Genomic DNA, 14,094 nt, shown 5'->3' with positions numbered 1-14,094 from the left:
TAGAGTGATCTTTGATCTGTGAGACTGTTTACAGGAAATGGCTCCTAGTTAAACAAGCCAAATACCAACTTCCTGCATTCAAATCTAAGAAGATTTGTTAGGCTGGCTTCAACTTAAACAGAGAAGAAATGGACACAGGTTCTTTATCAAGACCGAGAGCTTAATGCCTGGCTTTGTCCCACCCCTTGGAATGATGTGCTTAACATTCCATGTATTTGTCTGTACAAGAGGACCATCAAATCATAGGTTTCACTGCCGAATGTTGATATTCAGCTTAGATGACATAATTATTACAGCAGATGACAAGCTTTGTTATAACTAATAAAACACTGGGTGTCCCATCATCAGGAATCAAAGAGTGTTAAATGAATGAATCTTCAAGGCTAAGATAAATAAAGCAACCCAACTGAATAAGCTATTTTCCAAATTCTTATTTTATAAAATACAAATGTTTTGCTTCCTAGGACATAAAAGCACCGTGCTGAGAATAAAATAGATATCTCTATTTATGTGTGTATGTGGATAGATAGATAGATAGATAGATAGATAGATAGATAGATAGATAGATAGAATTAAGTTTGTAATGGAAACAGTGAAAACAATTAAAAAGATGAGCTATTACAACAAATGCTAGTAGATCAAACATGACTCACTTTTCTTGGGGTTTAGCATTAATGAAGATTATTGACCGACGGTCAGTAAGCTCTTGCTTGCCTAGTTCTTCCAAAGACAAAACTTTCTCTCCATGTTTTACCTACAAGAAAATTAGTATAAAATAATATAGGGTGTTCTGTTCAGTTAAAGATGCAGAGAAAAAATATATTTCAAATACACTTAAACAGTAATTTAAAATTCCTACTCTTAAACCAAAGACTGTGTAAGAAGTTATAAAGCTATTCAAAATATCTGAAATTATTTTCTTCTTAATTTGCATTTTCTTCATCAATTTTTCTTAGAAAAGATTGTGTATAAATATTTTAGCTTGTACTTATTGGTTTGAAGCATTTCAAACAGTTCCAGAATGAGGAAATGTTCCTGCAGCCTCCAGAGGAAAGGAATTTTCAAAAGTAACCAAGTGCTTTAGGAGCAGGTATTTCATTGATTGTCAGTAAGACTGGTATTTCTAATTCATCTGGGTATTTTGAAAAGTCCTTCTCAGATTTAAATTAAGCACAGCACTAATAAGTGATATTAGAGTCAGTCTTTATATACAAACACTTCTTTTGTGAGAGAAAGGGTCATGACCGAGGTGAAAATATGAACTCTTTGCTTCCTTACGTAAAAATTAACAAACAAAATGTCCACAGGTCATACAATGTCAAGTTAGCATTAAATGTAGTGCTGGGAAAGAGGGCAGAAGAACTAAAGCTTGAGAAAGGATCTGGAAAGGTCTGAAAAGCTCAAATAGGATTGGGAAGATCACAGCTAGGGAATACCATAAAGATCATTTCATCCATTAAGAAAGATAATCAAAAGAGATCTGTATAACAGCTGTGAAATTTCAGGACAAGAAAACAAAGTCTTTTCTGTAGCCAGATTTTGGCTGTTGCTACAGTACTCTTTCTAAATTAAGAGGAAAATTTTACTCTTTCTAAATAGAGTAATTTGTTTAGAATAGCTTACCTGACCGCAATCATAGAATCCATTAGTAATGATATTATTTGATGACAAATATCCCATCTGGCTGTACTTTTGGCAAAGATTGTTATCAAGTAGCTTTTCCAGAGCAGCTTCACTAAACTTATTTTTACGCTTTGTTGACAGATTCATTTCTTCTAGGATGTCTAAAGCACTGATAAATAAAATACAAAAGCTAATTCATCATTAAATTACTAAATAAATGTTATTATACAGCTCAGAGTTAGTTTTCAGCATTACCAAGACCAAGACAGATTCACTTCCAAGTGCTGATCCTGTGCCCCCTGAGCCTGGAAGGAGTGGCTTTGCTGCACCAAATTCCTTCTCTAGGGAAGGAACACACCATGCAGTGCTCAAAAGCAAAAGTAATTTCTTTAGGTCATTAAATGCTACCTAAAGAAATGCAGACAGGATGCCACAACCTTTTATCTAGAAGGATCTTATGCACCATAGAGAACTTGGGAGAAAAACAGATGTAAAAGGAATAATGATCAGAGCCAACCATATGATACAGTCCAGGCAACCTCTCCCCCTCTGTCTCTCTTTTCAGCTGCAAGAAATTTGCAGATTCAGTTGTGCATTATGTAATGTGTAGAACCTTCTGGTCTAGGACTGTTACTGTGTTTGGGGAGCACAGCTGGCGGATATTTGCTAAACATGAACAAGCATGGAAACACAAGGAGTTGTAACACCACCAGAATGGCAGGATTTTTGCAGCATGGAGATGGAAACAAACAGTAATGTGAGGACATGGGAGGACAGGAATTACTTTCTTAAGCTTTTTCTGGTGCTGAAACCCACAAACTGACAACTTTTGACATGAAAAACTCAGGAAAACCTTACTAAGAAAATAAAGCTAACTGAATCAGGAGGACATGGCATATTGTAGTTCCAAGACTGTTCAGGAATGAAAAAAACCACAACAGGAAAAAAAGGAGTCTGATGCCTTTTTTGCTTCAGTTTTCATAGAAAGGTTCCAAGCAGATGCCTGGCAGTAATATTAACAAAGAGGTATAAACAGTAATCTTAAAATGTTTAGGATAAGTTTGAGAAGACGAGGTTAGCAGTCCCTGAGGACATTTACCTCATACACTCTATGAATTTGCAAAAGTGACATTGGAACTATTTATAATTGTATTGGAAAATTCTAGGCTAGATGGCTGGACAGTGGAGAAGGGCAAAGACGCTATCTAGTTTTGAAAAAACTATGAACAAAGAAATCATAATAGAGATCATTCAGACAAATTTCAGTGTCCACAAAACACCATATCAAATTATTAAACCATCAGTTGGCAAGCAACAATTGATGAGAAATAGCCATTATGTATTTGACAGGAATCAATCATGAAAAGTCAATCTAATCCTTGCTGCAATGGGGTAATTGACCTAACATATAGGCAGAAGAAGTAGATGTGAGATATGAGCTGAATTTGAGATACGTTTTGACTTTTTTAAGTGTTTTCACTTTTTCCTACTTGGATACTCATAAGAAAGTCAGGGAAATATGATCAACATGAAAATAACATGAAGTAGTGCCTGACTAGTTGAAAAACTAAGCTTTATATATTATTATTAATGTATTAAACTCAAAGGACACATAGAATCCTGCTTCAATATAGTTACAGAAAGGGATTAAATAAAAACAGTGCTATATGCAAGATAGAGAAAATAATTACTGAGCTTTATTTGATGGTGTTATGACCTCACCTGAAGTAACTCATTCAGACTGGGAGATGGTACTTCAAGATAGCATAAAAAATTAGAGAAATTCAGATATATGTGATGAAATTATACAAACAAAACTTGTCTAACATTTTTATTTTGTCATGAAAAAGAAACAGAGAGGGACATGAAAAATGAGAAAGTTCAGTGAGTTAAAAATCAAATTGCTATAAAAAGTGGTTATTCACTGAAAGCAGGACAACATGATTTGTTTTAAGGGATATTTAAAACTGAGAAACACCTTCTAAGTGTAAGGATATTCCAGGCTGGAACAGGTTACCTCGAAAGTTGTGAAACTCCTGCAGGATCAGTATTTACCCAAAATACACCACTGTACCTTATTCAGTCTTATACTAGGACAGATGGATAATATCACCTTTGAGGTCCTCTCCTGATCTTAATTTCTGAGAGTCTCAGAAATTCCCTCATAGGTGGATTTAAAGTATCTGTGCAGTCACTAGAGAAGTGCCCAGTAGAGGGAGCAGGGCAATTACATATATTTTAATTTAACAGTAACTATAAGAGTTGCCTTGTCTGAGGAGTCCTGTGTCATAATTCTTATAACCTAAACCAACTTTTGTAATTCAGATACTAATACACAGAACTGGAAGTTCTTAAGAAAGAAAAAAACAGAGCCACTTTTCCATGACACTTCAGCACACCTGCAGTTAACCAAAGCTTGTAAATCAAATCTAGTGTATAGTAAGTATAATTTACAATGTATTAAAATTAGTCTGAAACATTTATTTCACTTTCAAATGTATGGGGCACTGTAGTCCCCTGTATTGATGGATACAAATTCTCTTCAATATAAAGCCTAATTCAGTCACAGAAACAATAAATGTTTTATAATTCTACACAGTTCTCTCTACAGGCTTATATTTTGTTAGATGATTCTGTTCCTTAAAATCAATATCATCTCATCTGTAACATCTGTGGTGCAAAAGTAGTTTCAGCTTATCAGAAACCTTTTTTATTCTGCTATAAATATGTAAAGATTGATTTAAATTGAGTTCTCGCATAAAAGATTTTCTTTTGACTTTTGATACTATTTCTACTCACCCTAGCCTGCACAGTTCAATAGCAGTTGGTTCATCACTTCCACAGACTGTAACAGCCCAACAGGCATTTCTTCTGACTTCTTCATGGTTAGACTTCAGCAATTCAACAAGTGGTCCCAGCCCGCCGACATTTCTTAACTATTAAAAAAGGAAAACATTGCCACTTACATATTTCATCTCTCCCAGCAAGAACAGCCTGTGAAATTCACCTCCCGAAACATTCAAGCTTTGTAGAAAAGCAACACTGGGCTAAAAAGAAAAGGTCATTTACAGGGATTCTGTGTTTCTGTGAACTCTGCACAGGCTGGAGCTTTAGAGGGGTACAAGACAGACATCCCTTCTGGCTCTGCCCTGCTTTTCAGTTAGTAGGCTGTGATGTGGAACCCAAAGAGACTATGCAACCCAAGACTGCCACAGAGAGTTACACTGCTTTTTCTGTGTTCTGGTGCCTCCTAGCAACTAATTTACATCACAATACATTTGAATTTGTATTGTATGTATGACAATCTTATTAACATCCTATTCTCTTGTGTGCTACAGTATCTTTCCTATACATGCTAGAGGAAATATTGCTCATTTGGATTTTCGAAGAGAAAGACATTTTAAGGACACTGAAAGAGGTAGATTAATTATCTATGCCCCTTATTCATGTCCTAATTAATAGCCTTGACCCATGAGAAAACCCCAGCTTATGATTTATGAATGCTCAAAGCATCATTCTTATTTATGAGAAGAAAATACTATGACCAATTCATAAACAGCAAAGAGTTCAACTTGCTGGATGTCACTGATCAAAGGATTAATTATATTTTGAGTTTGGTCTGAAATACATTTACTCCATGCACATCCAGTATCTCATTAATCAAGGTCAGACATCGCTGTTTGGGCCTTGAAAATGGGCAGAAGAACACTGAGGTAAAGTAAAGAGGACTGAACTTCTCATCTTTAAAGTTCAGTCAACACTTGCAGATGAAAGAAACCTTGATGTTTAATGCTCCTAAATATACAGATCAAGATACAGCCCAGGTGAAAGCTCACTGAAGTCACTGGACAGCCACAAAGCATTGATTTGGTGCAAGCAAACAAAGCATTGATTTGGTGCAAGGAAACACAGTCATGAAAATTCAAGTTAAAGAAAAACCTTTCCAAAATCTCCTAAAAGCTGAGCTAAATCCAGCAGAAAAAGTATCAAAATAAGTAACTACCTAGAAAACTCAGGACTTCTAGGTCAGATTCCTGGTTATTACAGCTCCCACCTCAGATCTAGAAATGTTATCAATAACCACAACCTTAAAGAGTTTTACCTCAGCTCGTGTATCAGCATCACAGCCAAAGGCAGCCACAGCAAATGCTGCCTTGCTCTGCACTTGGCTGTTGGTTGAGCGCAGTGGCCCCACAAGGGCACTCATGATCCCACGGCTCTGGATACTGACACGGGATGACTCTCGCAGGGATAGATTTGTCAGCACTGCAATGGCATTGGAAATGGCTCCATCTCTCTGGGCGTTCAAGGTCTTCATTAATGGCTCAATTCCTCCAGCCTCAGCAACAACACTAGCAAAATGATAAAGGCAAAAAAATGTTTGTTATTTTAGGACCATTTTTCTTCCTTAGTGTGCTGTTTTTATCAAGTAAACTAGTATTACAATTCAAGGTTTGCATATATACATACAGAGGTATTTGGACACATATATGTGTGTGTGCATGATTTCTACATGACTCACGGGGAGAAGTTCAAGATGCACAACCTCAGTGGACCAACCAAATCATAAACTTCTGGATTCTTTACAACTTGCAAGGACATAGATTCTTTCTGAGGTATTGAACAAATTAAATCCTGCATCTTTTCAGAGATGCAGAATTTCTGTATCTTTAGTTCTAGGCAAATGCTTCTGCAGTCTCCTGCCACTTCTCTCCAGAAGCATTCTAGCACTACGAATTAGGATTATACTGAACAGTATATTCAGATCAGCTAGTTATGAACAGTAGATCCAGTTTACATATTCCCAGTGTTATCAGATGATATTGCATCCATGGCTGAAGGGTGCTGCCCCTCAGCAGTGCTGGAACAAATGCTCGTGTGGCCAAGTCCTAAGACAGACGTGCAAAATAATCTATTATTTTATTGTTATTTCAATATTTGTTAATGTTATTTCAAATAACATTGGGGAGATGGTTGGAATTTTTTTCTAAGGGCAATCTCACAGATTTAGGTTAGAGGACAGTCAAGAAAAAAAAAAAAACAGCTGAAGAAGCATTATTAATGAAATAGCAACTTTGAGCACCAGACAGCAGAAAGTGTAAGGAGCTGCACTACTAGAGGACATATAATTTTACTTAAGGCTCATCTGTTTGTTAAACAAAAGTTGGCAATATTGTTAGCAATGGGAATGCACAGATGGCAAGTTGAATTTTCGCTGCAATTGCCTTTTATACCCTCTGTTAATACATGTTGTCTGCATCAAAACCATAAAAAAACTCTTTAAAAAAAGAGTTTACACTTTTTATAAGTTTCACTACATTTCTGTGAACGCAGTAATAAAGGAGATCTGTATGTGAAAATCTTTTATTGTAACAGTACCTTACCGAAATATTTGGATAACTATCAGAGTTGCAAAATAAATCAAGCTTAGATGTATCACATATAAACAAAATTGCTACACTACCCAAGACTGTTGGCACTGATAACAAACAGAAAACCCCATGAGGAATGCTGACAGTCACATTATTAAGCAAACATGACAGAAAGTAGAATACATGACAACCTGAGTCACTAACAATAAAATAATTATTAAAATAATCCAAATACATGGGGACCATGATGTAGGTCTTATGGTGAACTCATCTTAGTCCAACTATCTCCACATGGTCAGAGAGAGGGATGCAGATGCTCCTGAGCATACCTGGAATGAATGAGCAGAGCCTAATGGGGTTTGTTACTCTCATCTCTGCCTCAGGTGCAAAGCAGTGGCAGCTCACCAGCAGCGCTGGAGCATGGATCTAACACTATCTGGCAGGCAGACAACAGTTACTTGTTTGGAAAACCAGGGAAAAAGCAGCAATCCAGGGACTGAAGGTGCAGCATTAAGATACAGGGTCAGTTTGGTGCTGCCTAATTAACCCTCCTGGAGCACCAGTAGCTTTAATGCAAGCACTTGGTCTCTATTCAGAAGTAAAGCCCATGCTTTCAGATGTCCCACGCTGCACCCCTCTGTCTTCCTTCGAGTAGCTGGATTTGTATGTCCTCCTTCCCCTTTCCTACTTGACCAGAGGAAGAAAAGCTGAAAATGTTTTATTTGTTGGGTGGCATTTTTTCTTGTGGTGTTTTTACTCAGGTAAGGCCACTATACATCTTTGGTTAACACTGTCTTATCTGGCCCATGAAAATTTTATCCAAATTTTCAGCTTCAGGACTCTTGTAGCTCTATCCAGGCTGCTGTCGATGAATAAATTTTGGACAGGTTGACTGCACATGTAAGAAAGAGCTGTATGCCACATGTATCACAGGCTTGCTGGAAAACACCACTTTAACAGCACGTGTAACAATGCCACGAGGTACCTGCTGGCACAGCTCGGGTGAGACTCACCATACACACACAGCTGCACACAGTGAGGTGTGCCCATGAGCTATCAGATTTACTGCATTATGCAGTGCATACACACCCACCTTACCCAGGAAGGAAAAAAACCAAAAACAAAATCAAGAAGTTTCTCCTTTACAGTGGATACACAGAAATTCCGGGATTTATGGGATAGATTCACTACTCATAAAATGTATTCACTGCATCTCACAGGTGTAGTATATCCAATATTTCTGCAGTAAGTACAGGACTTACTATTCCTATACTACACCCAAGAATACATGTGTTCTCCCTCAGGAGCCTCTGGTAAACAGATAGTCCCTAACAGACTGGCTACAGAATGATACATAGCACATAATCATAAGCAGATTTACTGTAATTTCCATAAAACCAGCAAGTACACAAGCACTTAACAAAAGAGCAAGGTGATGGCTCCTCATGAGTTCAGAGCTGACCTCAGCAAGGTACAGAGCACAGCCAATTTTCTCAAGTGCCACTCAACCTCAAAAAGGTTGAGAACCACTGATTTAGAAGATCATACATATTTATTTCTATCCTGCATTCTACTTCTGCGCAGACTCATTCTGAATCACAGCTTCATGCATATAGTTTAATAATCAAGTAGCACAACCGAGCACGAGGCAAAAAGAATTTGTTCAAAGTGACAATGGCTGGTAACAAGAGCTGAAGGTAACCAACACCACTGAAAAAAGTTTTTAAGAGGGTGTGAACATCTGAGGCCAGTGCTGTGTCCTGATAACAGGGATGCACACAGAAGAAGGAGGAATGAAGAATCTATAGTTCAACTCACTCCTACTCCACAGGCATCTGGAGAACACAGAAACAGCACTGTCACCCTGGGCCACAGAAGGGAGCTGAAAGAATGGACATGGTTAAGTTTAAGGTGCTGAAATACCACAACACTAAGTATGGAGGTCCTTGTTTCCTTTTATGTTGGGCAGAGACATGCACTGTGTAATTTTTTTATTTATGAAAGTCAGAGAATGTTTTTATCAGCAATGTCTTTGCTGAATGAAGATCAGCACCAGACTCTCTCTGCCTACAGAACACTCTCCTTCAGACACATCCTAATGAGACTGTGCAATTTATCAGTGCTTCCACTAGAGAACTATATCCTCAAGGAAGAAGTGAGCCTTGGTTTAGCTGAAAAGAAATATTCACTTTTTGATGTGGAAAAGGAGTAAATTAAATAAATTCACAAGTTTTTTCCTCCATGTTTTGTATATATTCAAAATACATAGTTTCCTAAACAAGGATAGAAAAGGTTAAGGAAAAGAAGACAGCAATGAGAGAAGAAAACAAAAAGGACGTTGCATTTGCCACACCACCAATTTTTCCTCAGAAGTAGAAACTGCCTATCTGAACTACAAACAGGAAGAAAATATAAGATAAGACAGGTGTAGGAACTGCAGAGCCCAAATTAAAGTTAAAATAATTGAAATATTATGTATTATAAGCACATATTATGGTCCTTAGAATGCCTAACCTAACAGGGTTATGCATTTACCTAATCAAGGTGTACACAGTTCAGGTACTCTAAAGACCATAAGCATGCTCTTTAGTGAAATAGTAAAATTCTGATTACAATTGGATTCATATTATTGTATTCAAGAATAACTAAATTTTTTTTTCATTTGTCATTGGGATGGCAAATATTAAAAGGTCATATAATAAATATTTAATTTATTAATTTTAAATATACATTGTACTGTTTAGACATTTTCTTGCAAATTCCCTAAAAGATACTTCAAGACTCAAAGAATAAATCCTAGGAAACTGAGGAAAACCAAACATTTTCTTTACTGCTTTTGCTGCAAAAATAAATTAAAAGTTGATAATAAAATCACTACCAAAAATTTCACAATAAAAACTTTTTTTACACAAACATTTTGGAGGTATGTATTAATGCCACTGAAGTGAGTATTTTCTTGCTTCAGTTGTCTGGGGTGCAATAGGAAAGCTCAGATATTGGGAGTGTGTTGTGAAAACAATCAGCAGTAAAAATTTGATGAAAATCCTGAGGGATTTTTATACTTTATTTTATTTTTAGTACTATAAGCACTCTGTGGCAAGAACCACTTCTTTGTTGGCATCACAGGAGCATAAAAGCTCTGGTCTGTGACCAAACCTTCTAGGCACGGCAAGAAAAAGAACAGATTATTTACTAAGAGCATCGAGAATGGTCCAGATAGCTTTTCTTCCTGAAGAGAAAGTCTAGCCCAAGGGAGAAAGCAACTAAGAGTGTTCAAAGAGCTGCCAGAAAACACAGTGATTGCCCCTCAAACCCCCAACCTAAACAACCTCCGGGGGAGGGGAGATAGAGGAGAAGAGCAGTCGTACAGCTTGACACCACTGTTTACTCAGGATTGTACTAAATTTACACTAGTGAGATTGACACTTCATAAAAATGGTAAAGTATGTTTGGTTTTGTTTCTTCTACCATGACTGAACAAAAACTGGTTTATATTCAATTATATTTTTATTCACTTCTATGCTGCTTACTTTCCCTCCTCCTGACTGAGGATTTAACACAATTTCTGCGCAGAAAAAATTCAGATTTTTCCTCCTCACTGGACTTCATTTTTTTCAAATGTGTTTGCAACTGCATGTTTAATTTCTGTGCAAAATTACTGTGATTGTGTGTGAGGTGCTTAGCTAGCCATTTATGCCTGTGCATAGCTCATTTTCATACATAATTGCATGTAAATTATGCATAAGAATTATGCATCTAATTACACACATTTTTTAAAATCAACTCTATCTGTGTTAAATCGCACGAGCTGTTTTTCACACAAGGCATTTCTGATCCAGCTCTCTTATGCAATTTCTGTCTGAGAAAGAATATCATAACCAGAAGTTTGAAAAAGGCTCAAGAAATAGCTTCCTTTTTATTCCTTAAATGTATTAGTATTCTTCATTAGCCTTGTTATGCCATCAGAATAATCACATCCAATAAACGTCTTCTGCACTTACCAAAAATTTTACTTTGTGATTTAATTATTTTCAAAAGCAATTGACTGTTGTAAATAGTCACTCGTATTTTATTTAAAGACTAATATTACTTCTGTTATACAAGGGAAATTAATGTCACTATGTTTATTCTGAGTATGGGAATCTAGCACAAGAGACTCTGATCTACAATCCAGGGGCTCTTGTGCTCCAATAAAAATACTGATGATATCAACAAACCATATTAATTTTTCATTTCAGGAACTGAAGCCTCTACTCCTATTTTCTAAAGACAAGTATCTAGTTAAAACTGCAACAAAACCAAAACTCAATAACACTCAGTCTGGTCGCAAGAAAATCTCAAACTGTTAATTGGGTAAGCAGAGACTCTAATACCTGACTCTCACTTAGCAATTCACAGAGATCTTCTAATATCTATCATTGAACCCATCTGATGAAGTAACACAGATTTCAGTTCTAAAACTGTAGTATTCCTGATTTAAAATATTACAGGAACACAGGTAATTAACTATCTGTTCATGATGCCTGAGACTTACAGTTATAATATTTGCAAATTTTGTAAAGAATTTCTGATATTTCCATTATTATGTGGAAGAGTTAAAATTCAACAATAGAAACCCTTTTTACTCCTGAAAGATCCCATGTACCTTCAGCCAGGATAACCTCATGAAAAAACAATCCCCCCTCTTTTTTCTGACCCAAGAAGCAGTGCATGCAAAAATCAGTAACTAGGCACAAATATTCAGAGCCTGGAATTCACATTGTTACAAAAGCAAAGTAAGACAGAATGTGCATGTTTTGTCAGAGCAGCCTTCATTGAGGTGGAAGTAAAGAAAAAGCCAAATCAGTGTCCTCACAATTCCTCTGAACACAGGGAGCGAGGAGACCATGGTTCTTCTTCATCTTTGGAAGCACCAGCGGAGGAAGGATAAAGAGCTGTGCCAAGTCAGTCCCTACACACAATACTTTGGATTGAGAACTTGAGCTTACACTTCTGGATAACACTTTTCTGGACAACTGTGAACACATCTCAAATGGCAGCTGTCAGTTTTGCCTTGCTATAAGTTCAACCTCTCAGGATGATTTAGAGTGCAGAAATTTATGCTTTCTCTCTTTAAATTACATGTCTAAGAAAATACACATATACTACTACTATGTTACAATAAAATTACTAAGGTTGAATGTCAAAATGTTAAGATTCCTAGTGAAAGCTTATTTTTACCAGATGACAGTCCAAGTGGACAACATGCCATAGTCAGTGCACAGGTTAAATTCACAGCAGAGCAGAATTAAGTTTGCACGGTCAGTCATAACCTTCAAATTTCCTTACAGACATTTTAAATAAACAACTTGACACTATACTCAAGTAAGTTAAAACACACACTTCAATAATTTAGTTTAGAAATCTAGTACAAAGAAAATGTGCGTGCAAAAGCACCAATACATTTGTATTAAATATTTATTCATATGTAAAATAAACCTTGCCACTTTTAATTCATAAAAAGCATCATTTATCTCAGTGAATATCACTGAATGAAATTGCATGGATACACACCCAAGAGTAATCATGGTACTTGTGCCACTACACAAAATAAAGTTTTTTCTCCCAGGCTTAGGAGTCTCCATCCAAGAAGGAAAAGTTTTCACCTGAACCCACAGAAATCTACCATAGGAAGTTACAGGTGATAACAAACACGCTCTGAGTGAAATTCCAGCTGTCCACAGTTAAGATAAACAGTGATCAAACTGCAAGGCTTGGAAAGTAGGGGTGTACAAATAGGCCAAAAGATTCTGCTGTATCTACAAGGAGTAAATTTTCTATGTAGTTATCATCATTCCAGATCAGAAGTGTTCTGTGTTCCGTGTGAAACATGAGATCTGTGTTAGAGATTAATGTTCTATATTGCTCTTTGTCTTGAATTTAACCTCAAAGTCAAAAAATAACAACCAAAAAACATCCCAGGAGAATGCATAACAATCTTTTTTTTTTTTTTCTTTTTGTGAAAGAAGGACTGGGAATAAAACAGTTACAGTGTCTGAAGCCTCCAGAAGGACTTTCCCATGCAGCCACACCTTCCCAATCTAAGAGAAAAACACAACAGCTGGCAGTATGACAGATTTTTGACTGCCAGCAGGGCATAGATCCATGTCCATGGGTTGTGCATCATTCATCTGATGTGATGTTAAAGTCTTAGTGGGAACCAATTTCTGAGTGACATCCCAGACATAGGACTTAAGTTAGCTTTTCTGTCAAGGGAGAAATTTTTCAGAAAACTTTTTGCAGTTTTCAATGGAAGTTAAGATGTAACTTGCAAAGAAAAGCTTGTGAGCTCTTAGGTAGTGGCTAATTGACACTGTAGTATTTTTTTTTTTTCTTTTTTTTTTTTAATACAGTACCTCCCACAATATGGATATAGAGTAAAAGAAAGGAACAAGAGGAACATGTTTGTAGCCTGAGATAACTGTATTATTCAGGGTGTAGATGTGGATGCTAATGTGAAAAAGTAACAGCACAACCCACAAAATTCAAAAATATCCCTTTACCTTGCAGCACAATAGCTGAAAAATATAATTCTGTCAGTAGGGGTCAGTATTAAAACATATTACATCTACACAATACAGCCAGCAGCATTCTATTGTTGATTTCCTCCTTCAGAAAAACAAACTTATGTCATAAAGAACTATTAAACCACAAAAAAGGCAAAACCTAAAGTGGATCATCACCTTTTTATGCTATTAAATATAGCTCTTGTTCTAGAAATTTGTGTTCCTGTTCTCATAAATTAACACATATACATTCATGCAAATGTATTATCTTACATAATATTGATGTTTTAATATTTATGTGAATTAGGTTCCATCTACAGTCTTGAAAGAGAAAAGCTATTACTAAGTTTCTCATTTTCTAATAGAAAAGATTACTACCAAATGATATTACTACCTAATGGCAGTAATCACTACTTCCTAATAATAACAGTATTTGGAATGCAAGAAAAACTGGATGTTCTTCAAATTTATTCCTTGACTGTCATACTTGCCTTATAAACAATAAAAAAATCTGTTGTGTACTAAAAGTCTCAGTTGAAAAAGGTGAGACACTC

The 14,094-nt window shown here is 36.3% G+C and overlaps 1 protein-coding gene across 1 annotated transcript in view; it reads right to left on the bottom strand.

The window, feature by feature from the left end:
* ARMC3 (armadillo repeat containing 3) overlaps nucleotides 1-14,094 on the bottom strand; it is a 63,164-nt gene that overhangs the window by 13,191 nt on the left and 35,879 nt on the right. The window contains exons 13-16 of the mRNA XM_056484319.1: nucleotides 5,726-5,975; nucleotides 4,423-4,559; nucleotides 1,624-1,792; nucleotides 654-754 (exon numbers count right to left, since the gene is read on the bottom strand). Of these exons, the coding sequence (XP_056340294.1) occupies nucleotides 654-754; nucleotides 1,624-1,792; nucleotides 4,423-4,559; nucleotides 5,726-5,975 (657 nt within the window). The remainder of the gene's footprint in view (nucleotides 1-653; nucleotides 755-1,623; nucleotides 1,793-4,422; nucleotides 4,560-5,725; nucleotides 5,976-14,094) is intronic.

Source organism: Oenanthe melanoleuca, chromosome 2 (genome assembly GCF_029582105.1).
Source record: "Oenanthe melanoleuca isolate GR-GAL-2019-014 chromosome 2, OMel1.0, whole genome shotgun sequence".
In the NCBI taxonomy this organism is placed as follows: domain Eukaryota; kingdom Metazoa; phylum Chordata; class Aves; order Passeriformes; family Muscicapidae; genus Oenanthe; species Oenanthe melanoleuca.
Note: the sequence above shows the minus strand (reverse complement) of the source record. Positions and strands in the feature narration are given on the sequence as shown.